The 23,365-nt window shown below is 50.0% G+C and overlaps 1 protein-coding gene across 1 annotated transcript in view; it reads left to right on the forward strand.

Annotated features, from left to right (window-relative positions):
* Positions 1 to 22,672, forward strand: part of COL6A1 (collagen type VI alpha 1 chain) — a 31,019-nt gene extending 8,347 nt beyond the window's left edge. Inside the window, exons 15-35 of the mRNA XM_013939829.2 lie at positions 1,125 to 1,187; positions 1,867 to 1,929; positions 2,384 to 2,437; positions 2,527 to 2,562; positions 2,840 to 2,902; positions 5,955 to 6,017; positions 9,834 to 9,896; positions 10,568 to 10,630; positions 11,477 to 11,527; positions 11,612 to 11,647; positions 12,102 to 12,164; positions 12,669 to 12,734; positions 13,540 to 13,575; positions 14,288 to 14,324; positions 15,498 to 15,506; positions 16,362 to 16,495; positions 17,633 to 17,742; positions 18,406 to 18,589; positions 18,941 to 19,115; positions 19,657 to 19,686; positions 20,599 to 22,672. Coding sequence (XP_013795283.2) covers positions 1,125 to 1,187; positions 1,867 to 1,929; positions 2,384 to 2,437; positions 2,527 to 2,562; positions 2,840 to 2,902; positions 5,955 to 6,017; positions 9,834 to 9,896; positions 10,568 to 10,630; positions 11,477 to 11,527; positions 11,612 to 11,647; positions 12,102 to 12,164; positions 12,669 to 12,734; positions 13,540 to 13,575; positions 14,288 to 14,324; positions 15,498 to 15,506; positions 16,362 to 16,495; positions 17,633 to 17,742; positions 18,406 to 18,589; positions 18,941 to 19,115; positions 19,657 to 19,686; positions 20,599 to 21,209 — 2,010 coding nt within the window. The 3' untranslated portion in view covers positions 21,210 to 22,672. The remainder of the gene's footprint in view (positions 1 to 1,124; positions 1,188 to 1,866; positions 1,930 to 2,383; positions 2,438 to 2,526; positions 2,563 to 2,839; positions 2,903 to 5,954; positions 6,018 to 9,833; positions 9,897 to 10,567; positions 10,631 to 11,476; positions 11,528 to 11,611; positions 11,648 to 12,101; positions 12,165 to 12,668; positions 12,735 to 13,539; positions 13,576 to 14,287; positions 14,325 to 15,497; positions 15,507 to 16,361; positions 16,496 to 17,632; positions 17,743 to 18,405; positions 18,590 to 18,940; positions 19,116 to 19,656; positions 19,687 to 20,598) is intronic.
* The last annotated feature ends 693 nt before the right edge of the window (positions 22,673 to 23,365 follow it).

The following is a 23,365-nucleotide window of genomic DNA, read 5'->3' on the forward strand; positions in this document are numbered from 1 at the left end:
CAAATTCCAGCCTGCTGTGCCCAGCCATTACACAAAGAGCTCTTCTGGAGAGCCTGAGAATGGCTTTGCTCTCAAAGAGCCAAGGAAGGGAAGGAAAATCCCAGCAGCTGAATCACTACAAGACCCAGTAGGTAAAATCCTAACTATGTTAAATCTGGTGGCTTTACATCCACCCACTTGCAGTGGGTATTTTCTCTGTCTCTATGTGAGTAAAAAGACTTTCTGCATCTCTGCAAGGCAGCCTTGAAGCACACAGAGATATTTGGGTTATGGTCTGTGCTATGCAGAGGGCAAGAAGAGAGGCCCTTGTGCTTCCTTCTGTCATTAGACTTGGGGATCTGTGACTTGTGAATAAAGATGCTCATATGCATATAAAATTACAAGCACAGATCTAATCTCTGCAGGTTAGAGTTCCCATATTTAGATACCTCCTTGAAAAAATATTAACCTGAAATAAGGCATGATCCTTCCCCCCAAACCCAATATAGGATCACACTATTTTCTATTCAGTTATCCTTTTTATATTAAAAGTTGTGCATTGCTGATCAAGAGCAGGAAATTTTCAACCAGAAGTAGAGTAGCACAGATAACTCGTGAGTCCTTCCTTGAGTCTTGGAGATGGGTCATCCCACATTAATCAGAGAACCAGTGTTCTTGAGGCCTTTGATGTACGTACCCTTTGGAGGGCTCTGGACACCATTATTCTGAAATTACTTTCCTTCAGTTTTGCCTGCTCATTCCTGTGTGCGGCGAGACACTCGTACCTTCATGGTCTCCTCAACAGAATTGATTTGATCCCTTCTGCTCCCAGGATGGCACGCCCTTAGTGGTATCAGTATCACTGCAGTCCAGCTACAGGGCCAACCAACCACCTTCCCTGCTGTTTTCTTTTGAATTACAGAAGCATGTTGCATTTTGCAACATTTCATAATGCAATCTAGTCTCCACAGTGTGATTTGCACAGCTCCATGAAAACAGTGTAAGAGTGCTGTGCCATCCCCATGTCGCTCCCCTGAGTACACATCCCTCCCTTCCTTCCCGCTCAGGGTTTGTGCCAGACTGCAAGGATCCTTGGTCTGTGCCTGATTTCCTGCAGGTAGTGACTCTGGCTTGGTTTTCAACAGGGAGTTCAAGGCCCACCTGGACCCAAGGGAGATGCTGGTGCTTATGGACCAAAGGGACAAAAGGTAAGCTACAATGCACCCACGACACATGCCTCCAGCCTCCTTCTCCCCAGTGTGATGGACCACTGGGCTGCTTTGCTCTGCCCTAACAAAATGCAGGTGGAGGGGTACCGGGAAACACTTGCCTGCATGGGAAGATGGCTCTCACCCCCTTTCCAGATGGGGAAAACCCTACAGGATTGTGTGGGAGAGACTGATACCCCGGATTTAGGGGCACAGCCAAGAGAGGCAGTGGTCAATCCATTTCTGGCCTCCTTGTGCTGGTTGGGGGTTAGCCTGCACTGGAGGACACTGCTTGTCACCCATGCTAAGATTTGGCCATCGTGACTAGGGCTGTGCCCAGCCTGCTGGTGACTCCAAGCTATTCCTTCCTTTGTAGCTCTCTGCGTGCCTGAGGTTAGCAGGCACCTGCAGGCTGTGCACAAGCAGCTTCAAAATGTTGAGTGGCTCCTGCAAAAGGGCAGCTTGCGCTGGGCCAGTGGGCTGGTGGATGGATCTGCTGGGACTGGGGAGCAATCCAGGGAAATGCTGGCCAGGCAGGGTGGCCAGGGAGAGACTGCAGGCTGGGCTGCAAAGTAAAGGGCATTTTGGGACAAGATTTGGCTCCTGACAGTATCTATAGCATGGGATCCATCCCTCACTACTGAACAAAGTCTTAATGGCGCCTTGTATCCTTGTCAAGGGAGAACCTGGAGAAGATGGAAAACCTGGCCGGCAGGGGATCCCTGGAAGCCCTGGAGAGAAGGTTGGTGAAATGTCTGTGAGTGCTTTTGTCCTCTGCTTCATGTGGCCCCAACAGAGCCACAGCCAGCTCCCAGGTTATTGCTGTGGCAGCTCTCTTTGCACTTTCTGATAGCCCAAACTGACAGGGGAATGGGTCTGTGAAGCTGATATGGAGAAGCTCCATGGTCAGTCTGACCCAAGGCAGGATACACCTGCTGCCCCACTGCTTCCCCAGGATACTACCAGTCCCAGGAGGTGTCAGCAGCATTCCTTGTGGTTTTCAACATGCAGGGACTCATGTGAGGAACCCTGAGCCCTGCTTTGGAGGCGGGGGGGGGAGGTGCTCGCTCCAGCCATAGCTTCAAAAGTGAGGCTGCCCAAGGCTAAGTTATGTTGTGCTCTGTTAGCGCACAGGGCTTTGCTCTAAAATCTGCTCATTTGTCTTGTTTGATTGCTTCTGTGATTTCCTTATGCAGGGCGCACCTGGCAACATTGGTGAACCTGGACCGGCAGGGGAGACAGGAGATGAGGTGAGTCCTCTACACGTGCCAGTGGTTGGCCCCTGTGTTTGCTTGCTGGCAGTCCCTAGAGTCTGACCACCTCTGTCATTTCTCTGCAGGGCTCTCCGGGTGCAGACGGCCCAACTGGAGAACGGGTGAGTAAGAGAATCCCGCTGCTGGGCACCTTGCAGGCAGGGCAGGGGTCGGAGCCGCCCCCATTGGCAGGGCTTGTCCCTGTGCTGATACTGCACCAAAAAGGGCAGCTGAGTGAACAGCTCTGGGATTGAGCTCACTGAGATGGGAACTTCAAGGGAGGGTTTTATCCCTGGCGTGACTGTCTGGTGCCTATGTAGAGGTGCCGGAAGTGGGCAGAGAGGAACAGCCCTGGTGGGGAGCAGCTCCTGAACTCACATTTCCATCATCTCCTTACAGGGCGGCAACGGAGAGAGAGGGCCCCCAGGCTCACCTGGTGACCGTGGGCCAAGAGGAGAGACGGTAATTGCATCCGCGGGGCAGCCTCTGGCATCTGTCTGCAAATAGGAGCATGTTTGGCAGCAAGGAGCTAGAAATGTGTGCCCAGTGACTAACTCCATCAGCCTGCAAGCCAGCTTGACAGCTCCTTCTCTTGACAGATACCCACCTGTACTTTCTGAGCGCCCCTTGCAAGCACTGGGTATGGGGACAGTGGGGCTTGGAGGGAGCAGATTCAGCAAGCCTAGCACATCTCCACCACTGGGACCATCAGGCAGTGGTTTGCTGGCCCTGGAGAGCATGAGCTATGCCTGGAAGAGCCAGTCTGCCCCCAGGCTCCTGCAATGGGATGCTTTAGACACCTGCATCTTTGGCACCAGGGTGAGGAACAGTCTGTCTTCACCCAGGGAGGACAGCCATGGGCTGTCTGCAGAAGCAGGGCCTGGGAGAAGGGTAACTACACAAAACCCACCCCGCTGTGGTCATTAGAGGCTGGAAAGACATGGCTGCTGTTCTGATCCAGTGCTTCAATGCTTCGATGCTCAATGCTTCAGTGCATCTTTTACTGTCAGCCTGGGAGAGACCTGCTATTGCGCCTCTGCAATTGCCCCCTACACTTGCAGCTAACCAGCAAACAGCCAAAACCCAGGGAGCAGCATGCCCAGAAAGCCAAGAACAGACAGAGAGCAGTCAGCCCCTGCCTGAAGGCTGCAAAACCAGCGGCAAGGTACTGTGGTGGAAAGTAAAGAGCCAAGGTTTCCTCCTTACCATATACACCCTCCTTGGGCTCAAGGCTGGGCGTGGATCTGTGCAGGGTACAGGGGCCTGGGTACCTGTGACTCACTAAGGAGGGCACAGATGCTGTTAGCCGCAGGGCAGTGTGCTGGAAAATGTGTGTGGATGAGGAGAAAAGGGGCGAATATCCCTTCCTTCCCCTTTTCTGAGGCTAGAGCTATGCTGGCTGAGGAGGAGTCACTAGGAAAGTATTTTGCATGCCTGCCATGGGTGAGTCACCGAGTGGGCGCGTGCGCGTGGGAGGAATGGGCAGAAGCCACCGGCAGGCCAGGACAAACATGTTGCAAATGACGGGAGGTACCACACGCACCACATGTCAGAAATAGGGACGAGGGACAGTTGCTGGGCAGGGTTGGGCTGGTGGGAAGGAGGGCGTCTTCAGGGAGGATCCTGGCAGATAGCCGGCAGCATCCTGGCCCTCCCTTGCCACTATCTGTGCCCAGCGCACAGGCCAGCAGCCAGACTCACAGGGGCCCTGGGAGACAGAGGGAGAGGAAGAGAAGATAAAACACAAGGGCAGGGGATGTTCTGTCCCTGACAACAGCCATCCTATGGCTGAGGATGGGAAGACAGGACCTGCCTAGGGGGTAGGGCCATGCAGGGATGGGGCTGCATGAGGCCAGGCCTGGGATTTCCTCCTGCTCCCTGTCCCCCCAGCACAAGGTGACAGGAACACTGCCTCCTCCCCTGGGGCTGGGACATGGGACCTTGGGCCGCTCTTCCCCTCTCCATCATTACAAGGACAGCCAGGACCTGTCACCACCACACACCCGCTTGGTGGGATGGCTTGGGGGCAGGCAGGGGGAGAGAGCTATTTGCCTGGCCAAGCAGGACGCAGAGCCGTCCTGGGGAGGGGGCAGCCTGCAGCCAGCATTCAAGGAGCTCTGGAAAGGGGCTGCTGGCAAACTGCCATTTCCTGTTTACTGCTCCGGGAACGGCAGCTCGGCTGTATGTGGTGTGCGAGACAGATGTGCGCGAGAGATGAAGACACGCCAGTGCCTTGGAGTTAAATTGTTAAGCAGATGATGGGCTGCTTCGTTCCAAGTTTCAGTCCAAGCACGAGGCTGGCTAACCTTGCCAGAAACGTCTCGACCAGCATTCAGGGCCCTTTGGAAGTTATGTTTTTTATTTACTGTTTGGCTTAGGCGTATAGAAGCTTCTCACTTGCAAACAACAGCTTTAGTTCTCCAAGCTTCAACTGCTTTCCTCAAGGTTTTAAGTCAAGTGTGGCTGTCACAAGAGATTTCTGAACTTTTGGGGGAGTTGGGGGGCTGTCTGAATCTGCATGCCGGGGCTGCAGGAGAAGCAGTGCCTCTTGCAAAGATGCTTGCAGCATGTGTTGCTGGCTGATCTCGGTGGGTGGGAACTGCTTGGTTGTAAGGCCCCCACCTGCCCAACTCAGCATGCTGGGCATTAGCAAATGAAAAGGAAGAGTGTCAGCAGTGAGAGGGGACAGCACTGAGCACATCTCCCCATCCCCTTCCTGTGTGAGCCGTCCTCCAGCTGCATTTTTTTGGAAATCCTGTTAACTCCACAGAGATTTAGCAGCTATTCTTCCAGTCCACCTTCTCTTGCTCCCCTGCAAGACAGCCACCAGCTGAACACCCACTTGAGGAGCAGGGGCCCTGCAGAGCAGAAGGGACTTGGCTAGAGGAAGAAGGATGTTAGCTGGGAGTCTGTGCATGACCATGTGCTGGGGAGAGAAGCTCCTCTCTTAGGAGACTGCTCAGGAAGGGCTGCTCTAGAAAAGCAGCAACCATTGGAGAGTGCAGCCAGGAAGAGCCACTATGTGGTTTTGGGGCAAGGGCCAAGTCTATGTGCAGAGTCCCTTGCGAAAGGGGAGAGGGTGCAGGGTCGCCATGGCCATATGCACTAGTGACATGACAAAGGCACATACCACCACACAGAAGCCATTCTCAAAGTGAAGTGGGGTGATTCTCTCCAGTCATTTGCTTTTCTGATGGAAAATAGGCTGAAATGAAATGCCCAGAGGCAGGCACTCCCATCCTGCTGGAGGGCTTCATCTTAGGATCATCTTCTTGGCTCTGAGGTGGCCACACTAGCCAAGGTGAACTCATCTCTCTCTCCTCACACCTCTGATGATAGTTTCCTACCCAACTCCTGTGACCTGAATCTGCCTTGAGATCCTGCTTGTTTGAATGACTGTATTTCTTTCCAGCATGTGCTATTGGTGCTGCATCACTGCTCCCCACTGCATGCAAGACCCTTTGCACCTTACACCCCTCTTTGAGTTTCTCACGTTTTGTGTGTGTGTTTTCAGGGAGAACCTGGGCCGCCAGGCGACCAAGGGCGGGAAGGACCCCTCGGACCACCTGGAGAGCCGGTAAGGGTGTGGATAAACCTTCTGGATCCCAGCTGGGCAGCAGAGAGACTGAGGTTGAGGCCTAACTGATGCCACAGCATCTTGGGGCAGGTTTTCAGCATCTGCCAGACCGGGCAATGGAGCCAGTGCAGAGGGGCAGGGATTTCTAGAACCTAGAACATGAACATGGCTAGAATATGGAGAGCTGGCTGGTGGACTGGGGACAGAGAAACCTCCACATCATTTCCCAGTCCTCGCAGAAACATATGCCAGCAGGTCTGACAGACAGATCTGGAAACTGGCAAGTGCGAGCTGCAGCAATGCACAAAATGTTCACGCCTGGGGCCAAACACGGCTTGTCTTGGTCATGGGAGTCAATGAGACAGCTTGTGTGAGTGAGGATAGCCTGACGGGGCCCTAGAAGTGTCCCTGACACCATTGGCATCTGCAAACGATCTGTCCCAAAACCAGCGCTCCTCAAGTCTGCTCATTGAGAGGTCTGGCTCTCCTGCTCTGGAGTCAGCTTGTCCTCGCTTGCCTGGAGATCCCAGTGGCTTTCTGGAGTGCAGAACTGGCTACCTCCAGCCTAAGAAAGGGTTCTTTCCTTTCCACAGTTAAAGGCTCTTTCCTCCCAATGCTGTACAAGCTCCCAGTCAATGCCTTCAAGCCCTGAGGTGCTGCTGGGTTAATCCTCAATGGATGTAGCACTGATTGCAATAACTGATAGGGTCTTTCCACCCAAGCAAACCTGCTCTGATGTCCCACAGAGCCTGTCCAAGGGTGACAACACCTCTCCTATCCTTGTTCAGCAGAGCTTTGCCAAAAAGAGCTCAAGCCACAGGAAAGCACTGGGATAAATGTTCCCATGCTGTTGGAGTAGGACTTAGCTAAGGGATGAGGTGTTGAAACTGGCATGTGGACAAAGATGAGACAGCTTTTGAACTTGCTATGGTCAAACAAGATGTTGAGGAGCCCTGAAGGAGAACTGGAGTGTAGGACAGCTGCAAAGGGGCCACTGTTGCATTCGCATCAACCCCAGCATGGGGAACCCTGATGGAGGACCTGCCCCACACAACAGCATGAAGAGAGGATGGTCTTGTGCCGGGGTTGTGCTTGCCCACAGTCAAGCTGCCCTCGAGTCTGCTTTGTGCTAGTAAAGGACACCAGCCTCATGCAGGAAGATTGTTCAGCTCCTGCTGCCTTTACCTGAGCTAAGCTCCTGCTGCAACCAAAGAGCATCTGGCAGTATCTAGCTTGTTCAGCACCACTGTAGTTTCCTCTGAGCTTTGCCATTTTGGGAGGTGGCATTGGTAGAGAGGCAGTTCTTTGGGTGTGTGTATGTAATGGGCCAGTGCTGCAGGTTAACAACAGAGGAGGAGGAAGGACTAGAATTGCTCTCTATGTAGAAGAGGCTCATTCCAGGTTTAAGGTAGGAATAGGGATGTGCAGAAGAAGACAGAGTTCAGGTGGAGGTTCAATGCAAACCTGGAAGCAAAGGCTGTGTAAGTGTGCAGAGGAACCAGGATGGGGCAGATCCTGCCTCCAGCCAACCTTCATCGGTGGAGAGGAGGAGGAAAAAAGGGGCAGCTGCAGCAGGTCTCTATCCTGTCACTGAGCCTGTGGGACATCGATCTTCTCTTCCCAGGGATGCTGGACTTCAGTCAACCCCCTGTCAGACAACAAACTTACAGCAGCAGCCCCAATACCTCTCCAGACCAAAGGGCTGCCCTAGTGCCTCAGTTGCCAGGGAGATTTTAAAAGCAGTTGCAAAGCTAAGATTTTTTTTTTCCATAAACTGAGGAAAAATGCTTTTGCTTGGCCAAATTAAAAATAAATGTGTAATTGGGCTTGGGCAAGGGGAAGACTTTGGCAAACACAAGTATTTTTCAAGTCATGTTATCTGCAAGCTCTGGCTCATGAAGTGTATTTCTCTTGGCGAGGGGAACAGGCTCCCACTAACCTGTGACTCCACTTCACCCTCTTCCTGTCTATGAGAGAAGCTAAAGGTCAGTTCTCTCTTTCTTTGATCTCGCTAGCAGGTTTTGGTGGTCCCTGGCTGTAGTGTTTGTCTCTCTTGTGGTCTTTCTTGCACCCAGAGAGGAAGTGGACAGGGAGCTGCTAAAGATTTCCTGTCCTGCAATCCTACATTTTCACAAACTCCTCCAGGACTGTGAGGGATTTGCACTCATATGCTACAGTGAGGCCATTTACAGACAGTGTGAGCCAAGGGTGTCTTGGATTCAGCTTTGGCTGATGTGAAAAATCATGTGTTTCTACCCCTCCTTCTCAGCTTTCCCTGTTTTGAGCTCTCATACAGGAATAGAGTCACATGTCTTTAAACAGTCAGAGCTCCACACTGCATTCTGTAAATTTAAAATCCTCTGCACCCATCCATGTACATTTGCTTGGAACAAGGTGTATGAGGTGAACATGGATGTTTGGCATCAGCTTTTCCCATAGCAGTGTCATGCAAAGAGGGACAGAGACAATAGCAGGAGAGGATTTCAGCTTCCTCAACTTCTGGGTGGCGAGAGACAGCAGCGGCAAAGCTGGACTAGGCTGAGCACCATGTTAAACAGCTCCCAGTCCCCATGGGCACCATGGTGAGTGGAGCTGGCCCAAGCTGCTGATATCTCTCAGAACAGCATTGAAACTTTGAAGCAGAGGTGAACAAACATCATTCTCAAAGCGGAAATGATTTCTACTTCCAGGATATTCAATTCCACCAAGGGCAGAAGAACTACTTCATGGAATCTGAAATTATCACTACGATTAGTAGGTGCAGGCAGACCTCTCAGATGGAACAGGATAGACATACTGCGTGCTGAACCTGGATCAGCTCTTGGCTCATAAAGCAGGATACATTTGTCTCTTAGCTGCTCCCAGACCCTTTCCAAGGTTGGCCTAACCCATGCTAGAGACCAGCACTATTCCCTATGATGGCTGTGTGAGCTTATTTCAGAATAACCAGCTGGTGCCTGGAGCAGCAGGAGGCCCTGCTGTGCAGCAGAGATCCCCACACCAATATTCCAGGGCATTCCTGTAACTCTATTCAGAGGCTAGTCCCTCCCTCAGCCTGGGTGCCACTGCTTGAGCTGAAAGAATGTCATAGCCAACTCATGCCTGCAGTTTCACATCTCAGCCTGGAAAGCCTCTTGCTTTGGCTCTCTCTCTGTAGTGGTTTGGCCTTGGCTGTCTCCGAAGGGACTTTTCAGAGAAGACAGGGAATAAGAAAGTGAAGGGAGCTGCAGCCTGTGACTCAGCCATCCAGTGCAGGCAGAAGATGGTAGAAGGACAAGTGAGCATGGGGAGAACCACATGCAGCCCTACAGCATGCTGTGACTGCTGGCTGGAGCAGAGCCATCCTCACACAGCTCAACTTCAGCTCAGATCTGAAACTGGGCCACTCAACAGCCCCCTGTACATTTAAGCAGGGGTGACCCTAGTCCTCATGGCTTCCTTGGGCACTGCTAATCACAGCAAGGCTCTCACTGCACAGCACCAATACTACCCAGAGTATGCGGGCCATGACAGGTCTCTTTTGCCCTACCACTAAGCAGAGCACTCCACTGGGAGCCACAATATGCACCCTCATAATGAGCCAGTTACTTCCTTGTTGGCCCTTGAAACAGCTCTTGGAGCATCTTCTCGCCTTCGTTAACCCCATCAATAGAGCCTTTCTTGTTGAATCTGGCCAAAGCACAGGTGACTCATTGATGGGTGCAAGGCACAAGGTGGTTGCCCCCACCCACCGTGTCATGAAATGAAGGGACCTGCCCTTCAGAGCAGAAGAACCAGAGAAAAAAAACATTGTGAGAGCTCTTTGTATTTTTCTAGGGTGAGGCTGGACCACCGGGACCCAAGGGGTACAGAGGAGACGACGGCCCCCGTGGAAATGAGGTCAGTGTTGTTTCATAACATCATCCTCCTGGGGGGTGTGTGTGAAAACTTCAAGGGAAGACCAGGAGATACTGCTCGCTAGGGCTGTCCCTGAATCCCGTAGATCTTGGAAACTCTTTGTAGATAAAAACTCAGCTGTTACTTTGCTGGTGGACATATCAAGGCATTTTTTGTGGGTCCCTAAGGCCATGATCACCTTTTATCCAATAGCCTAGAGGCTATTTCTGGGAGAGGAAGTGGCCGCACCATAAATGATGTGGCTTCACACCACAGTTTGCCCTTCCTGTCGCAGAAGCTAGTGAAATTGCTCTCCAAGGGCAGCTACCAAAATCTGCCAGCACATCGAATCCCAGCAGCCAAGAGAAGCTGAATTCCTGGCCCAACTGTGGACTTTGCTTTGCTCTCATGTGAGCAAAGTATCTCCTGAGCTTGAAGCAGCTCTTAGGGGAAGAGGGGTCTGTAGTTTACCCTGCCTGCTGCCCTTGAAAGAAAGTGGACTCTTTCCAAGCTCCCATTTGTATTCTCCAGAGTAGCAGGGTTGGTCTAAGGTAGGGCGCAAGGGATCAGAGCACTGCAGGAAAATGAGCAGCAGCTGGTTGCCTCAGAAGACATTGTCTTCCCAGCTCAGAGGACTTTGCAGAATGCTTCACTGCCTCTTCCTGTCCTTTCAGGGCCCAAAGGGATTACCTGGAGCACCTGGGTTGCCTGGAGACCCTGGCTTGATGGGAGAAAGGGTGAGTGCTATTTTTTTCTTGGATTGGTATGCAATGTAGAAAGGATTAATGGCAGGTTGGTCCCACACAGCACTGCCCAGCTCAGGAAGAAGAGGAGAAATTACAATCATATACAGCTGAACACCTGAGATATGCTCAGGAAACTTGCAAGTAGCCTGTTTTGAATATACATCACATCTGCAGGCACAAAGAGCCACACCTCTGGATATTTGTTCCAAAGTGGATCTAATATTTCCCAGGGTATTCCCACCTGGGTTGTGACCATCCCACACGATCCTCAGTCTCTGAGAGGGATAGTGACACTCCCAGAGCTTCTGGGGTTTTTCCTTCTCCCTGTCCCTGCTCCTTTTTCCTTCCAAAATAAAGAACAGGAGTTCAAGAGCCTGTGAGTTGGGCAGACAGCTCATGCCCCAGTCCTTCTTACATCCACCAAGGCTTTGCAAAGGAGCAACTCTCTCTGAGTGTGGAGGGATATGTTACAGCCTGGGGTTTTCATGGTGAGGGGAGGCATCTGAGCCACAGCAAAACTGTTTTCTGTCTCAGGGGAGAAGAGGGAGGAGGAACAATATTTGGCTGAATTTAACATGGAACAAGTTGGCACTTTTAAATACAATTCTGTAAGAGCAAGGAGGGACTCTCTCTCTTCTCGATGACAGTAGATCTGTCATGTTTGGTTTACAAGTAAGATGGCCTTTCTAACTGCCTGCACTGGTGTCCAACCCACCAGTCACATATTTTTCCAACAAACAATTTGCTGTGGTGATCAGCTGCCTGAGGAGAGCAGGATCTTGCTGCCATGCCATCTAAGGGGTCTGCTTTTCACATCTCACGTTCCTTCCTTTCCAGGGGGAAGACGGCCCTCTTGGGAATGGCACAGTTGGATTCCCAGGTGCCCCCGTAAGTTTTATATGCCACTTTGAAACCATAAGACCATTATTTCTGCTTGTCTGATCTAACATGCTTCCTTTTCCTCATCCCCAGGGGCAGCCAGGAGACAGAGGTGGCCCTGGCATTAATGTAAGTTTGTTGCTTCCTCTCATACCCAGTGCAGATTGCCCTGGTTGATGTATTCTGGCTGGTACTTTGGTGAAATGGATTTCCCAAAGCAGAGTACTCCTCCAAAAGCCTGTTTCCTTTCTGCTCCCTTCCCCCTGTAGTGGATGCTTCACGTGCCAGTACTTCCTTGGTGGCACTGGTAATAATACCCAAGGATAGCAGTCTGGGCAGAGTGCCCTCAGATGCACCCATAAGGCCAGCATTTGGGGTGGGAAGTACCACTGAGTGGGAGCTGGACAGTGGCTATTACAGTGAAAGCCCCGAAAGAAGCTCTCTCTCTCGATAATGCTGTAATTTGGTGCTAAACAGCCTGTGCACCTCACCAAGCCAGTTCTCATGAGGTCACTGCATGAACCAATCTTATCATGCTAACAATGGCTTTCCATGCAGAAGTCTCCTCTTTATCATTTTTCAGGGAACAAAGGGCTATGTTGGTCCTAAAGGTGATGAAGGAGAAGCCGGAGACCCTGGCAATGATGTGAGTAATCTGTGTAAAGCTGAATCACTTTTCTCCCTGAACTAGTGTGAAAGCTTTGGGCTGGATCTAGCACTACCTTGCTGGTGGGCCAGAGCCTGTCAGATTTTGCTGGATTACAAGCACCCCTTGCCACCAGGCAACATCTGATGGCAAGAGGTGCTCTCTCCAGGCATTCAATTTGCACTCTGTGGCCTATGGTTGGCATATGTCCAGATCAGTTGGGTTGAAGTGGAAAACATCTCCAGCACGGTCTTGTATGTTTCCAAGTAACACCTATATTTGCACCTGTGCTGCACCATTACCCTGGGGAAGAAGAATTTTCTTGTGTCCATCCCAAACCTCCAAAGTCTTAATTTTTTTTGGTTTATTGGGCACAGCAAGCTCAGATAATGCTCTCTTGGCAATGCTACTGTTAAGTAGGGCTCAGCTGACATCTGGAAGTGTAAAGTGCTGTACATCATTCTGACATGTACAGATCTGTGGTTTGTTTTTTTTTAATTCCAGAACCCAACACCAGGTCCCAGGGGCAGCAAAGGAGCAAAGGGTCACAGGGGACCTGAAGGCCGTCCGGTAAGTAAGGACCCTGAAAGGATTTGCACCAAAGAGCACAGCATACCGGGCTGATAGAGCTCCCAACAGCAGAGCTCGCAACAGACTTGCTCTGAGTGACCCCACTTAACAGCAGTAGCAAGGAAGTTTGAAAGCTCACTGCTATGGCCTAGTACATGGGTCTCTGAAACTAGCAGCAGATGTTTATGCAGAGCCAAGCAGAATTCCCTCTGCGGGCAGTTCGGCTTCTCTGACATTCATGTTCATCCCAAATCAGAACAGCAAACACAAGCATTTGTGCTTTTTTCTGAACAAAACATTCTCAAATGACTGAGTTCTGTAAGGGTGAGCTATCGGGTTACAGCATTTTGGAGTGGCCGTGCTGAATGTGAAAGCATTCCAGTTCATGTTGAGTCACTGCTTGTTTATGTTGCCCTGCCTTGGCCTGGGCGTACAGGAGAGGCATCTCCAGAGTGAAATGCATCCATCCCCTTGAGGTATCATGGTGGCAATGAAGGGGCATATCTTCACTCACCTCAGCAGGACACACGATGTGTGTGTTTGCTGCCTGTGATGAAAGCTTGCCTTCCCACTGTGAGAGACACAGTACCCGTGGTGGCGGGTCTCCCTTCCCCACACACAGCCTCAGGGCAGCGTGCAAGCAAACAGGAATACCTGTTCAAAGCCCAGCGCAGGAGTCAGCAGCTGGGGAGCTAAACAACTTTTCCAGACTGTGCTCTGCGTTGCTTACTAAGAGATAGGCAGAGCTCACCCCAGAGGGACTGGCTGCTTTTGTAAACACTCTCTCAATGTTTCTGTTTGACAGGGACCACCAGGACCTGTAGGGCCTCCAGGACCAGATGTGAGTGGGACAGGATCTGGGCACTGCTTGCTTCCTTGGTCTGCACTTCCCCTGCCCCACACAACAGCTCCTGGGAGGGAGATCGCTGCTGGGAGGCTGCTGGAAAAGCCTCATATTCCTGGGCTTTTCAAAGGAACACAAAGCTGGATGGTGTCTGCCCCCCATTACTGTCCCCACAAGTCTCAGTGGCCAGATTTCCTTCCTTCTTGCCAATCCATCACCAGCAAGTCCCCTGCGTAGTGTGAAAACATCAGCTCTCACATATGTAGGAAGCATTTGGTATTTTTCCCAGTTTAGCCCCTCTATTTTGCTTTAAGATGAATTCCATGACATTTGCCCATCAGGGGAGGGACATGAACATGTTTTGGCCATGGTATCACCAAGATCAGGGTCTCCCCATGTTCTGGTGAGCAATCAACTCCTGGTCTGCAGCACCCAGCATAGGCAGAGGAAAGGCCCAGCAAGTTGGGTGGTGAGCTGGGACCTTCCATGCAGTCTCTTCTGGGCAGCCAGAGCAGCGGGTGCAGTTCCTTGCCAACAAATCCTAGTCCTCACTTGCTCCAAGATGAGCAACACATCACTCATTTGCAGATCAGGATGTGCTTCGAGGGCACGCAGCATCAGCTCAGCTGGTGAGCAGCAGAGGCACTTGGGTCCATGGGAACCAGGCAGCCTTTTTCACCGTTATTCAAGGGTTCTTCTCTGTTTTCAGGAATGTGAAATTTTGGACATCATCATGAAGATGTGCTGTGAGTATCCCTGTGCCACTCCTCCAGGCCCTTGGCCTGCTCAGGTCCTTGCCAAGAGGGAGGTGGCTGCTTTGCTCAGCTCTGTGCTAGGCAGAGGAGCCCACCAAGCACCCTGCATCCCCATGAGGGATAAGCAGCAAGGCCAGGCTCTCCTCTGCCAGCCAGAGTGTTGCAGAGCTTGGCTTTGTGATGCAGGTCTACCAGCAAGCCAGACAGTCCCCAAGCAGCATGGAGAGTGATGCTCTCCAGCTGGGACAGGGGACATTGCTCCCTTTCAATGAGTCACTTGTTGGGAGCCATGACAGAAAGCTCAGCAATGGGAGGATTGGTGCACTGGAGAGCACAGATGGAAGGGAGCACTGGCAATCAAGCCAAAGTGCTGGGAGAAAAAAGGGTGAAAGTCCTCCCTGCAGCTGGGAATGTAGGCGAAAAAAGTGAGTCTCATGTGTGTTGCTGTCCAGTCTCCAAGCCCTGGGACTCCCAGCCAGTCCAAGCTTGATTTCTAAAGCCAGTTGTGCAATTGCCTATCTTGTATGTGTGCACTGCAGATCAGTTTGCCCTGTCAATGCTGGTCCTGTGCCTGCTGCTGTGTGTGTATACAGTAATTCTTCAGCGAAATTACAAGCAGAGTTGTGTGTGAAATCTTTGTGTGGACCATTTTATAATGATTTTTCAACAGCAAGGCCTGAGTTTTCCCCTTGGAAAAGGGAGGTCTGTTTTCAGACTGTGACTGATACCATTCGGAGTGTCCTGACCATAAGGGAGCAGAAGTAAGCACACACTGCAAAGGATTTTTGGCCCACAGCCGGTAATGAAGTGCTGGAGTAGTACATAGTATTTAGGGAATATACTTTGTGCTCCACAGTTTGGTGATTTACTTAATCCTTCCAGGATTAGCCTTTATTTATACTTAAAAAGGGAAACATCAGCGTGTCCAGAAACAGAGCTCTGCCACATATAGTGTTTCAGGTCACGGCTGCACAGTCTGAAACAAGAGAGAGTTCTGGATGTTTCAAACAGGAGGGAAACCTCCGTGAACAAACAAGAGTTTGAATTGTCCAGACGAGGTATCCTTAGGTTTGCAGAAACACAGACTTGCAGTCTGGATTAGTGTATGCAAAATGGTTGTATCCAGCATTTTAATGTTCTCTCTTTCTCTCCCTTCTTCTCTAGCTTGCTGCGGTGAGTGTTACTTGACAAAGTCTTCTATAAACATGTGCTAGTTCTTCTTGCTTCCACAACTCCCTTTCCCTGCTCCTTAACTTGTACCATAACTATGTGATGAGAGTACAGGAGGACCAAGCATAAGCAAAGTAGGGGAAGACAGCAAGCTCTCTGGGAGGGGGCTGTGCAGATTCAGATGCTGCTGTGGCTATGTCCCAAATTGCAGAAAATTGTTGTCAAGGTGCCCTATGCCAGCAAAGCTGCAGGCAATTTTCCCCACCTTTTTTGCAATTGAAAGGAACATCATTTTAGTGCATGCTGTGGATCCTTCTCCCAAATCTTCTACCGATCTGCAGAGAAAGATGCCAGTTTTCTTTCTCCAGAGCTGTCTAGATGGGCTGGGTTTGCAATCCAAAGGCTTGAAGCAAGGGCCAAGGACACATGATGTCCTTCAGCCATGGGAAAGAGTGGAACAAGCTGAGTCAGCCTCCCCAAACCCACCTGTATCACCTCTGTCCTCCTGGGCTGAATGAATGGAAGAAGTGAGGAGGCTTCTGAGGAAATAGGTTCTGGGATAGGTTACTAGGTGTTTTATGGGTACTGACATCTTTGAAATGTTATATGTCTTAAAAGGGGCACTGAGAAAGCTTTAAATGGAAAAAATAGCAAACTGATCCTCAAATCTTCTGTGCAGCTATTTTGCAGTTTTATTCTGTATCACGCTTTGTGGGTGAATAGAGCACAGACACCTGTTCTGTACTGACAGCAGACATCACCCCTACTTCCTGGGATATGCTTCTCGGCAAAATATGCTGCTCTGGCAGAGCTGCTTAGATAAAAAATGTAAACCTCTGCTCCTGTGCTTTGCTGCAGAGTGCACATGTGGTCCTGTCGATCTCCTTTTCGTGTTGGACAGTTCAGAGAGTATCGGCCTGCAGAACTTCCAGATCGCCAAGGATTTCATCATTAAAGTCATTGATCGTCTAAGCAAGGATGAGCGTGTGAAGGTGAGATGTGCCAGAATACGCTCATGCACCCACACTTATTTCTCACTGCAAGCAAAGAGATAGGGAGATGCCTCCACACACAAGCGCACTCCACAAATTTCAGCTTCAAGTGTGTAAGTAGGATGGGTCTTGATTCCTTCCAGACTCACAGAGCAGCAGAGAAGAGACAGCAGAGTATGTTGTCCCAAAATATAGGCATTTCACTCTCTCTGGGCAAAGGGACTCTATCTGCTATGGCTGTGACCTCTTCCTTCGTGTCCCAGGACAGACAGCTCATAGGCGACTGCGTTCTCCTAATCAATCAGTCAGTCTCTTGATCTCTTACTTGTTCTGATGTGCGTTTTGGGAGGCTGGAGTAGATCACACATGAGATGTGTTGCAGCTTCCCAGAGTTCCCTGACTGTCAGCTCCTTAGGCACCCTCTGCCTGCCTCCAAGTTTGGATGTAGGTAGTCAGTTAAGCATACTACTAACAAAGAATCCTTGTCAGCCAAAACAGCAGTATTCTCTCAACAGCGAGCCTTTCAGTCTGAAACAGGAACAAAAACGTTTACTCTCCTTGCTCTTCCCTAGTAACCTACTAAGCATGGGAAATTCCATTTACCCCCATGCTTTGGAAGGGAGGTTTGGGATCCAATTTTTCTTTAAGGTATAATCAGACACATCTGTAGCACACAGGGGATGTAAAGCTGGGAGGACCTGTCTTCAGGTACTTTTGTGGGCATACATGGATCTCCTTGGCTGGCAGAGAGCTGGTAGAAAGTCTGAGAGACTAGAGCTTGGCAGCAAAAACACTGTTTCAGAAGAAAAGCAGAAGTTTTGAGAAAGGGTCTGTTCCCAGCCCACCCACTGCAGTCAATGGCTTGCGTTGAGACCACTGAGCTGGGAAACCTGGGTTTAGGTCTTGTTCCAACACCCCTGGCTCACCATGTCCAGCCTCCTTTGCATCTGCTCCTTTGTTGGTCCTCCTGTTGGTGCTCCTCTGCTCAGAATAAATAATGCTCCTGAGGAGAGGCAGCAGAGCTTGTCAGTGAAGGCATTCAGCATGGAAAGTGCAAAATAAGCCTTCAGCAGGTTTTCTGAGCTCTCCAGGGCCCTGCAGGTATCTGGCTCTAATTGGCTTCTGTTTTTTCAACAGTTTGAACCTGGTGAGTCCCGTGTGGGAGTCGTGCAGTACAGCCATGACAACACGCAGGAGCTAGTGGCCATGGGGGATGCCAACATAGACAACATCGGGGCACTCAAACAGTAAGTCCACTCACCGTTCAGAGGTCCAACCAAGGGCCTCCCTACTCACATCTCAGCCTCCACCTCTGAGCCAGTGACTCCCGCAGGTTGTAAGGATGCTAAATGCTCTTTAATGGAAAGCAGTGACTACTAACATATCAATGAGATGTGCACTGGCAGTACCAGGGAGTCCTGTCCTCTATTTTTCCACTATGGGTTGTCCCCAAAGGGCAGTATAAGCTTGTCACTCGAGCAGTGCAGACATGTCCCCTACAGTTTTGTCTGGTCTCAACTCCACTTCACAGACACAGAAATTGCACCAGGACCTCATCTCCTTGGTTTACTGGCACTCTGGCATAGGGCGGAGCTCAGCCTTGATGTCAGCCTCCAGCTTTCCCATCACTGCTCTTCAGCCTAGGAAAGGGCTGCCTTGCCAGACAGTGGGTTCCAGCTCCCCTGGAACATCCCTGGCCACCAGTCGTGTGCAAGAGCAGCCACGTATTTAGTTGGCGGCTTTGTAGGTGGTGCTGAGGAACCAACAAGGAACCAGTTGCCTTCCCAAAGCCCCAAGCAGGTGGGATGCTGCCTTGCCTTGCACATATGTCAGTGGGTTATGTGTTCCCAGACATTTCAGAGATATCTGTGGGGCAGGACTTGTAGACTCACTGATGTCTGTACTTGCAGGGCAGTCAAGAACCTAAAATGGATAGCTGGTGGCACCTACACTGGAGAGGCCCTGCAGTTCACCAAGGAGAACCTGGTGCGGAGATTCACCTCTGACAAGCGTGTTGCCATTGTCATCACAGATGGACGCTCTGACACTCTGCGGGACCCTACCCCGCTCTCCTCCCTGTGTGATGTCACCCCGGTAAGGGCATGGGAGCCCTTGGCAGGCTGGCAGTGTGGGGAAGCACCCTGACTAACTGCAAGAAACAGCCACATAACAACCATGTGTCAGAGTAGTGCAAGCTCTCTGGGGCTCTCCACACCTTTGCTCCCCCAGGGCAGGGGGACACATGTCACTAGAAGTCTTCTCATGGAGTGAGACCATGTGTGGAAGGCTGTTTGCTGTAGAACGTAGTCATGCTGTGCTCCTCTCACCTGACTTGCCAGCCTGTTTGAAAGGACCTGGTGCTTCCAAGCAGTCTGAGCAATGAACAGCCATATTTATGAATGTGTTTGTTAGACACCAGTAATGAACTTTTTAACTTTCCTGCAGGTGGTTTCCCTTGGGATAGGTGACATTTTCCGGAATCCCCCAAATCCAGATCACCTGAATGACATTGCTTGTTTAAGCAGACCCACCAGACCAGGACTGTCCATTCAGAGGGACAACTATGCCGAGCTCCTGGATGACACCTTCTTGCAGAATATCACCTCATATGTCTGCCAAGGTGGGCAAAAGCCCTGTGTGAGGGCAACTGGGGGCTATGGGATGCCCTGGCTGGTCTTGCTCACCTCCCCCCCCCCCCCCCCCCGGAAAATTGCAGAAGCCCCAGGGATCTGGTTGAAGGCATTAAGGAACATAGCAAGGACTGTTGCAATAAAAGGGTGAGGAATTCATGCTGCCCTCTCTGTCACCCCCTGGTCATTCTCTTAAGCTGCGCTAAGGCACTGAGGGAAGAGAATTGCATCTAAGCTTTAGTTAAACAAGGAACTGGTATCTCAGTATTGTGTCTCAGAATACTTCACAGTCATGTCCAGATCCTCACTTGGTGCAGGGTAGCTCTGTCCATAGTATTTTTCAAGCACAGACATCTGTGCTCTCTGGTGCACATTCATGACATTTGCACAGCACCTTGCACAATGTGTCTTTAAGCTAGGTGATCCTCCAGCATTTGCCCCCACTCCTGGCTCTGTAGAAAGCTGTGGTGTAGGAGAAGTGATTTTTCCTGGGTGGACCAGTGACATACTCTTTTTTGATCTTTTTAACAGAGAAGAAATGTCCAGACTACACCTGCCCAAGTGAGTATTCACTCCTCATACCATAAAACACAGGGAGGGATTGTGGATGCTGTGGTGGGGGCGGGGGACATCTGTATCTGTAAGAATGTAGAGCTTGGAGACCTTTGGCAACAGGGTATAAGCAACAGGAAGGCTCCTGTGCTCTGCTTCTGGCCTGGATATACAGCATGCAGACCTGGGCTGGAAAAGAGTGAGTAAACCTGGTCAGGCTCAGACACTCATAGAAGGGTGAGCACACACACACATCAGTCCAAAGCACTTGGGGGACTGGGCTAAGAAAAGCCTAGACAGTTGCTTTTCTGGTACCTCAAATCCAAAAAGGAGGCTGTGCCAGATTTAGTCCTGACTGACTCATGGGCTTTCGCTGAGTCAAGTAATGAGAAATTTGTCTCTATGTGGCAGTGAGAGCATTGAATCAAGAATTCATTGGGAAAGGAAAAGCAAGAAAATCAGCACCCTAACAGGATATTTGAGAAAGTGGGTTGAAAAGTCAGTACAAGGAGGAATTTAGTCAGATACACCCCAAAGGCAGAAGTAAAGCAAATACAGTCCTTAGACTCATCACAGAAACAAGTCTGCTCAGGAGATGAATTTGTACCCCAGACAAGAAAGGGCAGCATAACTCAAGAAAAAAAAAAAGTGATAAGTAACTATTGTCATTAGACTACCTAAGCCAAATAAGTACCTGGAAGTACAGCCCTGCATAACCAATAAAAGAAAGAATGGAAGAATAAAAGGACAAGTGTAGGATAGTGCTAGGGTAGGGGAAACTGAGGCAGTAAATAGCCAAAGTCTGAAGATTTCATAAGTATGCCAAAACAGGAAGCCTGTGAGACAACTAATGACTTCAGTGGCCTTCCATGTGGAAAGGAACAGGGAAAGAAACAGCATAATAACCCTTTCTCCTTGCAGTCACCTTTGCTGGGCCAGCGGACATCACCCTCCTGGTGGATAGCTCTACCAGTGTCGGGAACAAGAACTTTGAGACCACCAAGAAGTTCGTGAAGCGGCTGGCGGAGCGGTTCCTGGGGGCAGGCAAGCCTGCCGATGACTCTGTGCGTGTCTCGGTGGTCCAGTACAGTGGCAAGAACCAGCAGAAGGTAGAAGCACAGTTTCAGTACAACTATACAGTGATTGCCAAAGCCATTGACAACATGGAGTTCATTAACGATGCCACGGACGTCAATGCTGCTCTGCGGTACGTCATGGGGCTGTACCAGAGGTCCTCCCGTGGCGGGGTGAAGAAGAGGGTGCTGGTGTTTTCTGATGGCCACTCTCAGGGGATCACCACAAGGGCCATTGAGAGGGCTGTGCAGGAAGCTCAGCAGGCCGGCATTGAAATCTATGTGTTGGCGGTGGGCAGCCAAGTCAATGAGCCCAACATCCGTGTCCTGGTCACGGGGAAGAGCGCAGACTATGATGTGGTCTATGGGGAGCGCCACCTCTTCCGCGTGCCCGACTATACCTCTCTGCTGCGTGGTGTCTTCTACCAAACTGTCTCCAGGAAAATAGCTGTTGACTGAGCAGCTAGGTGGGTTTCTGCCAGGCTGTGCCTGCTTCTGTCTTCCCTAAAAATGAAAAACAAGCAAAAAAAAAAATTAACAGTATTCTTGATCAACCTGAAGAACTTGTGTCTATACAGATAGCCAGAGTGCCACAGTCTGTCTGTGCACAGTTCCCTTTCCTTTGTCCCCCCGCTTCTTCCTCTATACCTCTCCCCTTTTGCCCCCCAAATCTTCCTCCCTTTCCTATGACTGCCCTCCCTGCTTCCCCCTGCCCCCAGCAGGCAAACACAAGCACACCTAGTAATAAGCCTCCAGAACAACAGAAGTAATCTCATCCCACCAGTTTTGCCAAGAAAGAATCAGGATGAGGAATTTCATACCACTAAGGACTTGCCCGGTCTTGCAAGGTTGATTATTCTCTTTTCAGATACCTTTTTTTTTTTTTGTTCGTTTACTTCTTTTCCTCAAACTTCATCTGTGCGCTTGCCTGGCTCACAATGGTCCTACCCCAATACTGTGCTTCAAGTGAAACATTCAACACTTCAGCAAGCTTTGAGAGGGGATCGTTGTCACGGCTGGCAAGTCTGAGTTGCATCTCCCATGCCAGTGAGGGAGGGCTGGACTTCATTACCCAAACTACCTGTGCACTAGACATGGGTGGAAAGCATCTTTGGCCTCCAGTGCCATGGGATTGGGCACTGACTTCCCAGGGATGGGGTGGAGGTGGGTGGTGGAGCACGCTTCATTGCTGATACTCTCATCTGGAGCAGGGGGGGCTGGGCACCGACCAAATGACAGACAGAATAGCCATAGGAGGTGGGGGAAACAAGTGAAGAAGCTATATAACTGCACTCCTTCAAAAAGTAATCTCATGGTCCTACAGTGAAACCAGGAACCTCACAAATGACCTGACGACTTTAGTTATGGTCCAAACTCCATTTTGGAAAATCTCTCTGAGCCCAGTTAGTGGATTTTTTTTTTTTTCAAAAGCACCAAGCTGTCTAATTCCCAATGAGTTCTGTGGGCATATAGTTTCCACAGGACCATCTAGGAATTAGGCACCTGGTCCATAGGGATATGCACTAACTGTACTATATAATATATTGAATTAGGGCCTAATCATCAGTTCAGCCAAGTCAAGGGAAAGACTGCCATTATCTGCCAGGGGCTTTGAATCACACCCTACAGATATACTGATAAAGGTGCTATCACTACATGGGTGAAGTGGCTCTTGGTGTTTACACAGTTATTTCCAAGACCACACTGAAAGTGTGGTTTGACTGGGCGAGATTTTGTTCAGTGCTTCCAGTGGTGCTCTTGCTATGAATTCATGCGCTTCTAAGAAAATAACAGTGATTACCAGGTATCAACATCCAAACTCTTTACTTTGTATCCAAAAATCCAACTTAGTTTTATTTTATGCCTATGTTTTGCTAAAATTGTCCACTTCAGAAATTTGACAAATAAATTGTTTTCCATAATCTTGTTGGAATTTTGTCCGTCTTGAATATCAGAAGCTCAGTATGCTTTAAAATCCATTCAGTGAAATACAAACTGCTGGGATCCAAGAGAACTTCAGCAGGACTTCTCACATAAAAATATAAAGAATAGAAGAGATTTACTGCTTTTTCATCACAAAGCTGGCCATTATTGAATGTTGTGGATTTGAGAAATCCTGTGAATTATCTTCATCTATTAAACAGTGCATTAAAAAATTACGTGCAAAAAATGCTGAGCTCTCATAAGATAGGAAATGCTTATGCAGCTTTTGTTTTCCTTCCCGTTACAACATGGTCCCTGATGTCTCACAGTATGGTCTTTACACAATTATACACAGTTGTTTCCAGAACACCAGAGCACATTCAGTCCTGCAGAGAGGTGATGATCCTCAGGTGAAGAGTATTTGCTGTATTTGCTTTCTGCTTATATTCAGTGTCTATCCTTAGTACCTCATTTCCTGGATAGCTGAGGACCCTGCTCTGGAGACAGAGCTGGTGGTGAGAGTAATCAAATTCCTCATCCAGCTTTGCCAGGCTGAGCATTCCCCAAACATCTTTTTTTTTCTCCTCCCAGCGTGACATCAGATGAAGAGAAGCTACTCCTTTTACAGATGGGCAATAGAGATCTAAAGTTTGAGGTATCTGCTAGTTTCAGTTGCCCGATTTGGATGTGTA

The sequence above is a fragment of the Apteryx mantelli genome, chromosome 6 (assembly GCF_036417845.1).
Source record: "Apteryx mantelli isolate bAptMan1 chromosome 6, bAptMan1.hap1, whole genome shotgun sequence".
Classification (NCBI taxonomy): domain Eukaryota; kingdom Metazoa; phylum Chordata; class Aves; order Apterygiformes; family Apterygidae; genus Apteryx; species Apteryx mantelli.